This window comes from Mirounga angustirostris, unplaced genomic scaffold, assembly GCF_029215605.1.
Source record: "Mirounga angustirostris isolate CCGP_5_RB_7025 unplaced genomic scaffold, mMirAng1.0.hap1 SCAF_1, whole genome shotgun sequence".
In the NCBI taxonomy this organism is placed as follows: domain Eukaryota; kingdom Metazoa; phylum Chordata; class Mammalia; order Carnivora; family Phocidae; genus Mirounga; species Mirounga angustirostris.
In genome coordinates, this window is record NW_026991709.1 from 70151723 (window position 1) to 70165402 (window position 13680).

The 13680-nt window shown below is 52.2% G+C and overlaps 1 protein-coding gene across 23 annotated transcripts in view; it reads right to left on the reverse strand.

Moving 5' to 3' along the window:
* Positions 1-13680, reverse strand: part of TNK2 (tyrosine kinase non receptor 2) — a 47038-nt gene that overhangs the window by 20727 nt on the left and 12631 nt on the right. For 5 of the 23 annotated variants that reach the window (XM_045903055.3, XM_045903061.3, XM_045903065.2 and 2 more), the window contains exon 1: positions 1834-2224. The exons of 1 other annotated variant lie outside the window; for it this stretch is intronic. In XM_045903055.3, coding sequence (XP_045759011.2) covers positions 1834-1911 — 78 coding nt within the window. In that variant the 5' untranslated portion in view covers positions 1912-2224. Of the gene's footprint in view, positions 1-1833; positions 2225-3495; positions 4442-4561; positions 4716-5285; positions 5362-5516; positions 5698-6176; positions 6380-6657; positions 6709-13680 lie in introns of those variants that run through there. 17 more of the 23 variants (XM_064574862.1, XM_054504246.2, XM_054504245.2 and 14 more) reach the window with 10 other exon arrangements.

Sequence of the window (13680 nt, forward strand, 5' to 3'; positions counted from 1 at the left end):
CAAAGAGTGACACACGGGAGTGGGAGGCCCTCAGTTCAAACCCTGGCTCCTCCACCAAGGCAGCTGGGCTACAGGGGGGGTTTCCAAATTTCAAGCTGTGACCCTTTACCCAGACGGTTCTCACAAGGGCTGTACGGCCCCCTAGGGGACATTCTTGGTTGTCATCATGTTGGGGGACCTCGAGTGGCATTTAGTGAGTGGCTGGGAGACAAGAACACAAGTTATCCTGTAATGTACAGAGCAATCTCACCCACTGTCCCAAATCCCACACAACTTAGTTCATGCAGGTGAAAAATTGGTTTACAATCACCTGACCCTAGAACTGAATTCCATCTTACATATGAACAAAAAAGTATTTTGCAGTCTAGATACACAGTGAATCCTCCTAGAGTGGAACTAATACGTACACTGAGGGAAAACTGGCCTTTGTTTTGTTCAGAACTTACCAAAAGCTGTTTGCTAGTCCGAAAAACGTCACGGAAGGCAACCCACCTTTATGATTTCCAAACTCCCCTATCAGTCAGCACTTGCAGGCGCTGCCTCCACGGTGGTTCTGCTGGAGGGCTCCGCACTGACTACTTCATGTCAGAACGTCCTGACATATCAGAATACCTGAAATGTTATCCTCACTTTCCTTTCATTTCCCCTTCATACTATAGGTGACATCATGTTGACTGACTATATACACACACGGTAAAAAGGACATATTTCTATTAATTTTATTTAAGAAGAACAATAAAAATAACTCTAACACTTGATACTTACTATACGCCAGGCATGGTTCTAAGCATCTGGCTGTATTAACTCACTTATCCTCAACAAAACTATCTGTTCCGCACAAAGCAGTGTGGACATAAGAGGGCAGGACACTGCTGCTTTCCAGAAGGCGGCCCCAAGGGCGCACTGTGAAAATCACCGACCCAGGCTGGAGCTCTCGGCAGCCTGGCCATGCAGGGCCGGCCAGGACTTCCATCATCACGGCCCTGTCTCTGAGGCAAAGAGACCGCACCCCCTGCAGGCCCTAAGTTGTGCCTGCCAGTGGGGCAAAAGCAGTCCACAGACCCCCTCCTCTTCTTGACCAGTCTCCAAGTCTCAGGGCTCCAGGCTCCCCACTCCCACCCTGCTCTGGAGGCAGCGGCTCCTCAGAGCAGCTCAAAGCCATGTACCGGGTGGTCAGGACTGGGGGAGACACAGAGCCCTTCCCCTGAAGCTGCTCAGAAAGCACAGTCTGGCCTGTTTCTTTTCCCCAAGACAACAGCGAACAGATCTCCCTGCTCAGCTGGACACTCCCCTCCCCGCTCTCCAGCCCCAGGAACAGGCTTGCTCTGCGGAGGGGTGTGCAGGGAACTGGAAGAACACCGGGATCCCAGTGAGAAGCAAGCAATCAGGGTCTCAGTCTTGTCTCTACCGCCTGGCCCCGGGTGAGCCAGGACAAGCCCCCTCCCCTCTGCTAACTGCCCCTTCCACAGCCAGTTTCTTTGTCTGTGGAGCACAGGGAGGGCACTGCCCCGGCTTCTCCCCAACCCTGCTCACACTCTCCAGTTGTGGGTGTGCCTGGCCCCCGGCACACCCGCAGTCCCACACCTGTGTCTGACGCCTGGCGTGGGGCTCTCCTGGCGTGCACACTTCCTGCGTACATTCTCCTAACACACTCACCAACCAGAATGCAGCAGCCGAGGGGAGAGGCCCCGAGCCCAGAACCCCTATCAAGCCCTCAGCCATTGCCAGTCCTGTACTCTGCCCCTCAGTGAACTGCTGGCTCTGGGGGGCTGGAGGGGGGGTTGCTGACCCAGTCCCCGGTCAGTCCTACTCACACCCCCAGCCCCCACTCACTGTGTACAGGCGTCGCCGTAGTCTGGCCAGGAGAGGGAAGGAGAGCTCTAGGCCAGGGAAGCGACGAGCCGCCGGCATCTCCACGGAGCTGGACCCCCTGACCAGGTCACTGGGGCTCTGGCCCAAGAAGTAGGAGGAGCAGGGGCTTTAGCTCCTGAATTCAAGGTTCTGCCCAGGATGGAAGCTGACCACAGGTCTGGCCCAGGAGTCCCCCAAATCCCACACCAGGGGTGGGAAATGGGACAGAAAGAACAGGGTGGGCCCCCTTTCTCGGCTGCACAGCTGTTTCCACAGCTGGCTAGTCTGGCAGGAGCGGGTTAGCTCTTTTCCCGGCTGCAGCCCAGATCCTCTGTCCTGTTTCTCTGACTTCTCTTCAGTGCAGTGGTCACAGCTCAGCCCTACTCCCGGGCTCCCCCGCCTGACCGCCCTCCCTCCCTCCCTCCCTCCTCCCTCCCTCCCCAGCTGAGCAGCTCTGACACTGGCTGAAAAAGGACCTTTCTGAATCACTGCCAAGAGGGTGGCGGGAATGGGGGGACTCTTCCTCCCAGCCACCCGCGCTGGCCCCCCTGCCTCCCCATACACAAGGCCCCCTGTCTCTGGCTTCCACCCCAGCCCCCATAGTTGCAGACAACTCCTGGGATTTTAGGGTGGGGGTTATGTGAATCAAGTAGTAATGCACAAAGAGGGGCTACAGGCTCCCACATGGGCTTGTCTGGGGCTGTGGGGGCTAGAACACCGCCTGAGTTGGGGGCTTGGGCCCCGGACAGTCATTCCTGGGCCCTGTAGGCAGACCCTTCAGAGACCCTCTCCCATCACCAAGTCCAAGCCTTGGCTGGGCGTCTGCTGGCTCAGGCCCTAATGTGGCCCTGTTACCCTGGTGCCCGACGGAAATAGGAGGCCGGCAGCCTGCCAGAGTGGGGCAGTCCAGCCAAGAGCGAGGGGGGGCTGTGGGGGTGAGGAATCTCCACCCCCTCCCCTGGGGTTGCCTTGCACTGCCCACAACATCCAGGGTGCCTCCTCCCCCAGACCAGCTGGCTAAGATCCAAAACCCCCTCAAAATAAACAAATATGTCCCTAGACCCTGCTGGGATGCCCCCACCCCAGAGCAAGGATTCCAGACTATAGGATGTTTCTTGTATAGCACCCCCACGCACAGACAACAGCCTCAGCTAAAAGGAACTGGAGACACTCCATCAAGCCCCCATAGGCCCCCCATGTTCCTGCAGCTGACAAATGATCCTTCTGCCCCCCCTCAAGAGAGCCAGCTGCCCTTACACTCCCCTCACTACAGCCCCCAGACACACCTGACAGCTGCAGGAAGTCCTCGCAGTCTCCCTCAGCAACCCCCCCCCCCAGCAGCCATGCCCAGGGAGCCCACTTCTTGTACACTGCTCTCTTGTCCCTATCCAGCTGGCTACTGGCTCTGGGAACCCCAGCCGGCTGATGGGGCAGGCAGCTGGGTGACAGTTTTGGGGAGTTAGCATATAGGCTCTCTTTCCAAGACCTCTCTTAGTACTCGACCTTCCTCGCAGAAAGGTTACCTGAAAGGTCAGCCATTTCCTGCTCTGACCCCATTGCGGGGGGGGGGGGGGGGGGGGAGACAAGAAGGTAGGTAGGGGGTGTGGGTATTGGTGGGCACTCCCAGCACTCAGTCCCTCTTACCCAGTGCTGTGTCACCCACCACCCAAAGCGTGTGGAGCCAGCCAGGTACAGCCTCCCCTTGGTCCAGTGAATCACCAGTCTGAGGCTGGGGTCAGAGCTAATGGACAAGATGAAGTCAGGATGAGGTCACACTGGAAATGACTTTTCTCAAAACCTGGCAGACAATGCCCATGGCTCAGAGAAGCCTACTGCCTACTTCCCACCAGGCACCACTCTGAAGGAGCCCCGAAGACCTGACTTTAGGGAACAATTTAAGAAAATTACTCCCTCTACTGTAAGATAGGGACTGCTGGATCAGAATGGCCAAAATAAAAATTCTAGCTACCCCCAAAAGATGTGCCCCAAATCTATCAGAACCCCATGCCTAACTCTTCCCTTAGATGTCGGGTAAGAACAAGCCTCAGCAGCTTGTTCAGCAATCCAGCTGGAAAAGGCTGTGCGGAAAAGCAAAGCATGGTCAGAGGTCAGAGCTCAGGCCAGTTCTTGGACCCCTTCTCCTAGCCCTGGAAAACACCCTCCACCTATTCTGGCCCCCTTTGTCCTGTCAGCTACCGCCCTCTGCCGACCAAGAGAGAAAGTGCTTGATCTCCAAGAAGGGAAGCGGCCCCATAAATACAGTGATCATCTTTTCTAAAGCAAACAAGGACATTTAGCTTGATACGCATATTCGGAAAGTAAGCAGTAATGTCCAGGGAACAAGGACTCAGTGCCCATAAAAGACTACACCCAAATCCTGGCAGGCACTGCTCCTGGGGGCTCCCATGGAGAGTTGAAGAAAAGCCCAAAAGGCCATTTAATTGGGTCCCAGAGAACCCAGAGACACTGAAGCAGGTGGCAGCATCAGTAATTCACCACCACTGACTTGCCCCTCACCCATCGCACACACACACAAATACCTCTTCACCCAGCCTCTCAGTCCCCCCAGGATCTGTCCTGGGGCCCAGAAGCACAGACACCCCTCACTCCTGAGAGGCTGCTGCGGAGCAGGGCTGGGCCCTCAGCTCATTGGCAGATGATGGGGTCTAGGACCCGGGTACCTGGCTAACCCCCAGGCTTCTCCCATTACCTGCTGTCCCTCCTCACCCCGAGCCAGGCGCTGATATGCAGATCTCTCCCCCATGGCACCCAAACTCCCGGCGGTCGTGCCAGGGAGGGGAGCAGAGCCCTCCCGCAGCCCCCGCCCCTCCGGCGGTACCGGCAGCGGCAGCGTCACTGCCCTGCGTCCTGAGGGGCCGGGCCTCCAGCATCCTCCAGAAGGAGGGGCGCCTCAACGGGGGAGGCCGGTCCACGGCCCCCCCGCGCACCCGCCCACAGCCCCTCATCCGCCACTGGCTGGCCGGCCGGCCAGAGCCCCAGCCCAGCCCGGACGGTCGCGGTCTCCTGCGGTCTCCTGCGCCGGGCCCGCGGCCGGCCCCTCCCCCAACCCGGTCCCCAGCCTCCATTCCGAGGAGCCGCCGCCTCCCGCCGCCTCTCCGCAGCACCACCACCACCACCGGCTGACCCCCGGAAAGCGCCAGGTGCCGCAGCACGGCCCCACCGCCAATGACCGCAGGGCCACAGCTCCCCTCAGCCCCTGGGCCACCTCCAGGACCCCAGAGCTCCACCGCCACCAATTAGGTCCTGGGGATTCATAAAGGAGGCCCCTATTCCATAAGGAGGTCCGTCCAAGAAGCTCACGTAAGAGGAGCCCCATCCTGACTTGACCTGAGACCCCTCCCCTCCTTGGGGCCTGATGCCTATCCCTCCACCTGCCCGGCTTCCACACCACCAGGCTCCAAGCATGCGCCCACCTGCCGGGCTCCCTGCCGCTCCACTCCGCACTCCACTCCCTCAGCGCCCGCGAACCTGCCCAGCCATGGAAGCCACGCCTCCAGCACCCGGAGCGAGACCACAGCCCGCCCCAGCCCCACGCCTCCTCCCAGCCCGGCCTTGACATCTCCCTGCCGGCCCCCCCCACCCCCCCAAGACTGCACAGGCTGTGTGCCTGGGAGCTCAGGGCAGGGCACAGGGCTGGGGCTGACCTCTGGCCTCAGAAGGGTACCTCGAGTGCCCACACTCCCCGTGGGAGAAGGTGCTCCAACACGTGCCCACACAGGGCTCTGCCACCCAGCACTGGGGTGAGGTCAGTGCTAGCAGAGGAAGTCCCACGGCAGAGGCTCCTCCTCTCCCGCCAGCCCTGAGGGCCCCAAGGTGCCCCACGCACACCCTCTCATTCTGCCGGCATCTGAAGCATCCACTGACTCCTTAGTACCAGGTATTTAGGGCTGAGCTCAGGGAACCCTCCCCTTCCGGGGTTGGGGCAGAGGAGGAGGGAGATGCTGAGATACCTAACCCCCTTCCGCCCACCCCCAACAAACTCAACCTCAAAACTGAGGAAAGAGACCCCAGAAGGATACTAGATGAGTTCCTACAAGGCTCACTCTCCTCACAAGCTCCTTCTCTGCCTTGAAGCATGCTGGGGTGGGGGATGACCCAGCCAGGCAGGGGATCTATTCCAGGCAGAAGTTCCTGGGCATCTTACCGCAGCTCTAACAGAAACTAGGTTTGTGGGAGGCTGTAAGAACCCAAAGTCAGGAGGCTGTACTGACCCAAAGTTAGAGAAAAAAAGGCTGAAAATGCCAGGCCCATCGCTGGATGAAGGATCTGATCCAAATCATTCCTCCTTCCTGCTTTCTCCTTACCTCCTCCATCCATAACTCCCCTGCTTCCTAATGGCATTCTGCTGTAAGATATCCGCATGATCCAAACTGCCTCTAGGATTTGGGGAATCCACCCTACATGTATACCCCTCCGGTCTATAACCTGCCCTCTTATCTCTAAAGGGAGCTGGGAGTGGCCAGGAACCAGCTTGCCTCTGCTGTCCACTCCCTTCCCCCAGCCTCTCCAGCAGCATCAGTGAAGTGACAAATCCACACTGAGGAGCAGACATGACATGTAATTTCCGGCCAAGAGATTTTTCCAAAACAATCTACCGTATTCATGGGAATATATGCCAACCTCACCTCCAAGCCAGCCCTCTCCCACCCCTGCCCTCCTTCTTAAGACCTGGAGGGAAAACAATATATTGGGGAAGAGGAGGGGGACTTATAGTTCCTCTCCCAGTCAGAGGATTATCTTGCTTCCACATGCCAGCCCCACCAAGCCCAGTCAGCCTCAACTCACCCCTCTGTACGTAGGCCCCAAGCTTCTGGACCAAAGCCAGGCTGGCTCCCCTTGGGACCTCATCCCAGAGGGAACTGCACCAGGCAACCCCACACCTTCAGGTCAGCCCAGGTCTGACATCACACTGGTCTGGGGAGGAGGCTGGCCTGGGGCCAACGGAGAGAGGGGGTGATTCAGACACACACCATGGCTGTCCACACCCTCTCCATCTCCAGGACGCAGGGGCCCAGCCCCTCCCAGGAGAGCTTGGCAAGCTGCAGTTCTGAGGAGAGGCAAAGCCAAGGCATACTGGCTTAGTGGTGCTGGGCCCCCAGGCCTCAAGTCCAGCCCTGGAGCCCCTTCACCCTTCTCCTTAACTGCTGACATTTCCCAAAGGCTTCTGAACTAGCCCTTCCTTCTCCTCTCAGTGCATGCTCTGCTCTCTGGGTGTCACTTCCTCTCCTCCCCCGGAGCTGCAATTACCACGTGCTCTGTCTCCATTTCTAACCCCCTGAAGCTCTAGGCCCACGTTTCCAGACAGTTCCAGGGCAGTTCCACCAGGAGGATGCATAGGTACCACAAATTCTGTATATCCAAACTCAGCTCATGAGCACCCCCTTAAAGCTAGCTAACACATGCCCCTATATCCTGACTGAAAATATCACAAGCCAACACTGGCCACCCAGGCTAGAAACCTCACCCCCACCCCAACCGTAACTTCCTACCTTCCCCACTAGGCAGGCCACAAAATCTTGTTTCTGCCTCCTTTTTATTCCTCTGATCAATACCAATGGGATCAAGAATCAGACAGACCTGAGCTGAAATCTTGGCTCTGTCACTTTCTAGTTGGGCAACTTTTGGGCAAATGACTTAACCTCTAAGACTCAATTTCCTCATCTGTAAAATGGGAGTAAACAGCACCTCCTTCGTAGAGTGCAGATTCAATGAGATAATGAATAGGACACTTAGCACAGCACCTGGCACATAGCTGCCTATTGCTATTATTGTCATCTGAAGTCCCTCCCCTGCTTATATCCTTCTGTAACTCCTCAGTAAGCCAAATACAAGGCCCTTCCGGATCTACTCCTTGCCTCTTTGTCCACCTCCATACCTTATCATTTTCTTCAAATGTCTCCATGTTCCAACCAAATCAGATACATGCCCTTCCCGATATAAAATCCATGCACAGAAATGAGTTGCATTTCTATACACTAATTATGAGACAGAAGAAAGAGAAATTGAAGAGTCAATCCCACTTACAACTGCACCCAAAAGTATAAGATACCTAGGAATAAACCTAACCAGGTTTAGGCAAAGGATCTGTACTCAGAAAACTATAGAACACTCATGAAAGAAATTGAGGAAGACACAAAGAACTGGAAAAACGTTCCATGCTCATGGATTGGAAGAACAAATATTGTTAAAATAGTCTATGCTACCTAGAGCAATCTTAACATTCAATGCAATCCTTATCAAAATACCATCAACTTTTTTCACAGAGCTAGAACAAAAAATTCTAAGATTTGTATGGAACCAAAAAATACCCCAAACAGCTAAAGGAATGTTAAAAAAGAAAACCAAAGCTGGTGGCATCACAATTCCGGGCTTCCAACTCTATTACAAAGCTGTAATCATCAAGACAGTATGGTACTGGCACAAAACAGACACATAGATCAATGGAACAGAATAGAGAGCCCAGAAATGGAGCCTCAACTCTATGGTCAACTAATCTTTGACAAAGCAGGAAAGAATATCCAATGGAAAAAAGTCTCTTCAACAAATGGTGTTGGGAAAATTGGACAGCCACACGCAGAAGAATTAAACTGGACCATTTCCTTATACCACACATAAAAATAGACTTAAAATGCACGAAAGACCTAAATGTGAGACAGGAATCCATCAAAATCCTAGAGGAGAACACAGGCAGCAACCTTTGTGACCTCGGCCGCAGCAACTTCTTCCTAGACACATTTCCAAAGGCAAAAATGAACTATTGAGACTTCATCAGGATAAAAAGTTTTTGCACAGCAAAGGAAACAGTCAACAAAACCAAGAGACAACCTACTGAATGGGGGGAAGATATTTGCAAATGACATATCAGATGAAGGGCTAGTATCCAAAATCTATAAAGAACCTACCAAACTTAAAGCCCAAAGAACAAATAATCCAATCAAGAAATGGGCAGAAGACATGAACAGACATTTCTACAAAGAAGACATACAAATGTCCAACAGACACATGAAAAAATGCTCAACATCACTCGGCATCAGGGAAATCCAAATCAAAACCACAGTGAGGGCGCCTGGATGGCTCAGTTGGTTAAGTGACTGCCTTCGGCTCAGGTCATGATCCCAGGGTCCTGGGATCGAGTCCCGCATCGGGCTCCCTGCTCTGCGGGGAGCCTGCTTCTCCCTCTCCCACTCCCCCTGCTTGTGTTCCCTCTCTCGCTGTGTCTCTCTCTGTCAAATAAATAAATAAAATCTTTAAAAAAAAAAAAAACCCACAATGAGATACCACCTCACACCAGTCAGAAGGGCTAAAATTAACAAGTCAGGAAATGACAGATGTTGGCGGGGATGCGGAGAAAGGGGAACCCTCCTACACTGTTGGTGGGAATGCAAGCTGGTGCAGCCACTGGAAAACAGTATGGAGGTTCCTCAAAAACTTGAAAACAGAGCTATGACCCAGCAACTGCACTACTAGGTATCTACACTAAAGATACAAATGTAGTGATCCAAAGGGGCATCTGCACCCCGATGTATAGCACCCTGATGTTTATAGCAATGTCCACAATAGCCAAAGTATGGAAAGAGCCCACATGTTCACCGACAGATGAATGGATAAGGAAGATGACATATATATATATATATATATATACATATACACACACACATACATATATAATATATATATTATATATACAATGGAATATTACTCAGCCATCAAAAAAATGTAATCTTGCCATTTGCAACGATGTGGATGGAACTAGAGGGTATTATGCTAAGCAAAGTAAGTCAATCCGAGAAAGACAATTATCCTATGATCTCACTGATTTGTGGAATTTAAGAAAACAGAGGATCATAGGGGAAGAGAGGAAAAAATAAAACAAGATGAAATCAGAGAGGGAGACAAACCATAAGAGACTTTTTAAAAATTATTTTAAAGATTTTATTTATTTATTTGACAGAGAGTGAGACAGCGAGAGCAGGAACACAGGCAGGGGGAGTGGGAGAGGGAGAAGCAGGATTCCCGCCAAGCAGGGAGCCTGATGTGGGACTTGATCCCAGAACCTGGGATCATGACCCGAGCCGAAGGCAGATGTTTAACGACTAAACCACCCAGGCACCCCAAGAGACTGTTAATCATGGGAAACAAACAGGGTTGCTGGAGGGGAGGGAGGTGGAGGGATGGGGTAACTGGGTGATGGACGTTAAGGAGGGCACATGATATAATGAGCACTAGGTGTTATATAGGACTGATGAATCACTGACCTCTACCTCTGAAACTAATAATGCACTGTAAGTTAATTAATTGAATTTAAATTTAAAAAAAGATACTTGCCCTTCCCTAGACACACTCCCTTTATTTTTTTTTAAAGATTTTTATTTATTTATATGAGAGAGAGAGAGAAAGAGCACATGAGAGAGGGGAGGGTCAGAGGGAGAAGCAGACTCCCCGCCAAGCAGGGAGCCCGATGCAGGACTCGACCCCGGGACTCCAGGATCATGACCTGAGCTGAAGGCAGTCGCTTAACCAACTGAGCCACCCAGGCGCCCCAACTCCCTTCTTTAAATGTCTCTGAGCTATTCTCTTTGTGATGGTCCTTCTCTTTGTCTACATGATGAACTCCTACACATCCCTCAAGACCCATGTCATCTCCTCTGTAAACCATTTCCTACCCCCAAATGGTTACTTTTACCATTCCTTCCATGTTATTGTTAAAATAATATTTGAAAACAGGAATGGTATAAACACATAATATAGTTAACCCTTGGACAACATGGGTTTGAATAAAATCCACTTATATGTGGATTTTTTTCGATAAATACAGTACGGTACTGGAAATGTTATTTTCTCTTCCTTATGATTTTTAATAACATTTTCTTTTCTCCAGCTTACTTTGTTGTAAGAATACAGTATATAATACACATAACATATAAAATATGTGCTGACTGCTGATGTTATTGGTTAAGTTTTCCAGCCAATAGTAGGCTATCAGTAGTTAAGTTTTTGGGGAGTCAAAAGTTATGTGCAGATTTTCAACTGTGTGAGAGGGGTCAGCAGCCCTAACCCCAACGTTGTGCAAGAGTCAACTATAGTATAGTACATGTGGAAAATAGCCAAATGAATTTAAAATTTTTTAATTATCCATCATGCTCTGATCCTTAATGGGTCACTATTCTTATAACAATCTGCAATCTGTATCAATACATAATTCTACTGAGAGAGTTCTATACACAAACCTCTACTGTGGTTTCTACCTTGTAAAGTAACCATCTGTTTTTATCTATCAACTTGAATGCAGAAGCTGGCAAGGTACCTGGTCAAGAGAGTTTGCCAAAAGGGACTTCAAACCTGTAAGATGGACCCTGCAGAAAGAAGGGCTGCCCTACTTCCAGCAGATACCAGGACTAAGCCTCACTGCCTCCCCTGCCTCCGCCTGCCCTGGCTTTGCTCCCTCCCGGTATTTCTAATCCAGAAAAGCAAGCACCTTTGTGGAGAGAGGGGCTGCCAATCTCAGTACAGCCACTCCTGTCCCAGACCCATAAGCTGCTTTGCTCCCACAAAGCCGGTTCAGCACCAGGGACGAAACCGCCAGTCTCTCAGGCAGAGAGAGAGAGCCCGCAACTGGCCTGCTGCAGAAGGCTGCATTCTCACTGGACTCTGCAGGGAGAGCTGGAGTACACGACATGGAAGCGTTGATGGGAAGGAAGTCCAGTGTGTCAGGCATCCCAGCCTCAGCAGGCGAGGTGGGGGCGGCGCGAGGGAGTGACAGGCTGGGAAGGCAGGGCACAGAAGCAGGGACCCAGATCAGATACAGGGACCTGCTATGCCTCATCTTCGACTGCAGCAGAGAAGGAGGTATGACTTTCAAAGAAAGGAAAGAATCTGACTAAACCCCACTGCACAGACCACACTGAACTCAACTCCTCCCCACACGTACCAACTTGGTGTTGAAGTATTCTGCAGCTGTTTCGTGCTCCAGCAGCTCAAGACTGGCCCGCCAACCTTGACACCCAGAGACAGGACCCCAAGAGCCCTACACATTCCTGGAGCTTTCCTCCCACCAACAGAACACCAGAGGATAAATTCCAGCAGCTGTCCGGGCTTTGTGCACATGCACACCAGGCATGTCCTGGTGCCAGGGCTGGGATGCAGGGTTCTGCAGACAGCTGCCTCTTGCCAATCCTCTGGCCCAGGCATCATCATCACAGCACCCACTGATGCAGTAACTCCCGGGAAGAAGGAGGCAGTCCAGCTGCCGGCAGCCAGCCACTCCCAGAGCTCTTCCAGGGCTGGGCAGGGGCTGCCGGGCTGGTGCTCTGCCTGGTGCTCTGCCTGCTGGCTCAGGCCCCGCCCCACCCCCACCCCTTCAGCAAGAGCCTAGAGCTGAAGGGGCCTATTGTTGAGCCCTGGAGGTGGGGTGGGGAAAGAAGCCAGAGCTGTGACTGGTAGAGTCACATTCATTCTGCAAGAGGGACTGCTCATCCCCTCTGGACCACGTCCAGAACCAGAACCCCAGGAGCTAGCAACATCCAGTACAGGACAGGCTACAGGGCCCAGGAGATGAAGGGTCTGAACCTGGGACTACTTCCCACCCACTATATCCTGCCTCTCCATTTTAGCAATAAGGAAACCCAGACCTTGAAAGGGGAAGGGACTTGCCTGGTCCAACGCACTTACAGACTATCATCCAGACTTGGGGGGAGATCAGCAGTTCAGAGCGGTGGTGATTCTTTTCTAGTCACAGACGGGCAGACACGCCAAGGTCAGAGACGAGTAGAGTAAAGGTAAGGGGCCAGGAGAGGAGACGCTGCCTTATCAAGAGACACAGCAATTAGGAGACAGGCAGAGACAGGAAGGACCCGGTGTTCTCACACCCAGCTGAGGCCCTTGGCTCCAGGTCTCCCAGGACGCACCACTGCTGAAGGAAGAGACCAGGCCAAAACTCTCGCGCCAATCCTCTCCTCAGTCACTCACTATGTACCTACAATGTGCTCACCCTGTGCTAGGCTTTTGGGGAAATAGGAAGGAGAAGTTACAGTCTGGGCCTTCAAGAAGACACTATGTACAGGTTCTTTTTTTGTTTTTTTAATGGAAAGCAATGGGGTTTTTAATTAATTAATTTGTGTGTTTATTTTTAGTAATCTCTATGCCCAATATGGGGCTCAAACTCAAGACCCTGAGATCAAGAGTCACAGGCTTGACCGACTGAGCCACCCAGGTGCCCCTATGTGCAGGTTCTTTAAAAGCTTTGGGGCACCTGGGTGGCTCAGTTAAGCGTCTGCCTTCGGCTCAGGTCATGATCCCAGCGTCCTGGGATTGAGCCCCGCATCAGGAAGCCTGCTTCTCTCTCTCCCGTTCCCCCTGCTTGTGTTTCCTCTCTCACTGTGTCTCTCCCTGTCAAATAAATAAATAAAATCTTTAAAAAAATAAATAAATAAAAGCTTTATCTAGGGGCGCCTGGGTGGCTCAGTGGGTTAAGCACCTGACTCTTGATCTCAGCTCAGGTCTTGATCTAATTATTAATTAGATCTAATGATCTTGATCTAATTATTAATTTAAAAACAAAAAAGGCTTTATCCTTTTTTTCTTTTTTTTTTTTTGGTGGGCAGGAAAGCAGTTTATTGAGAGATAGAATACAAAGCTCCCAAAGAGGGAGGGGACCCGAGAGGGTCGCCCAAGCTTTATCTTCATTGACTGATTACAAACCTCCCCTTACTACCCTGCATTATCCCTGTTTTACAGATGAGAAAACGGAGGTTTGAAAACGGAGGTTTAAAGAGGTGACCAGGGTAACGCAGAAAGTAAGAGAGGAAGCCA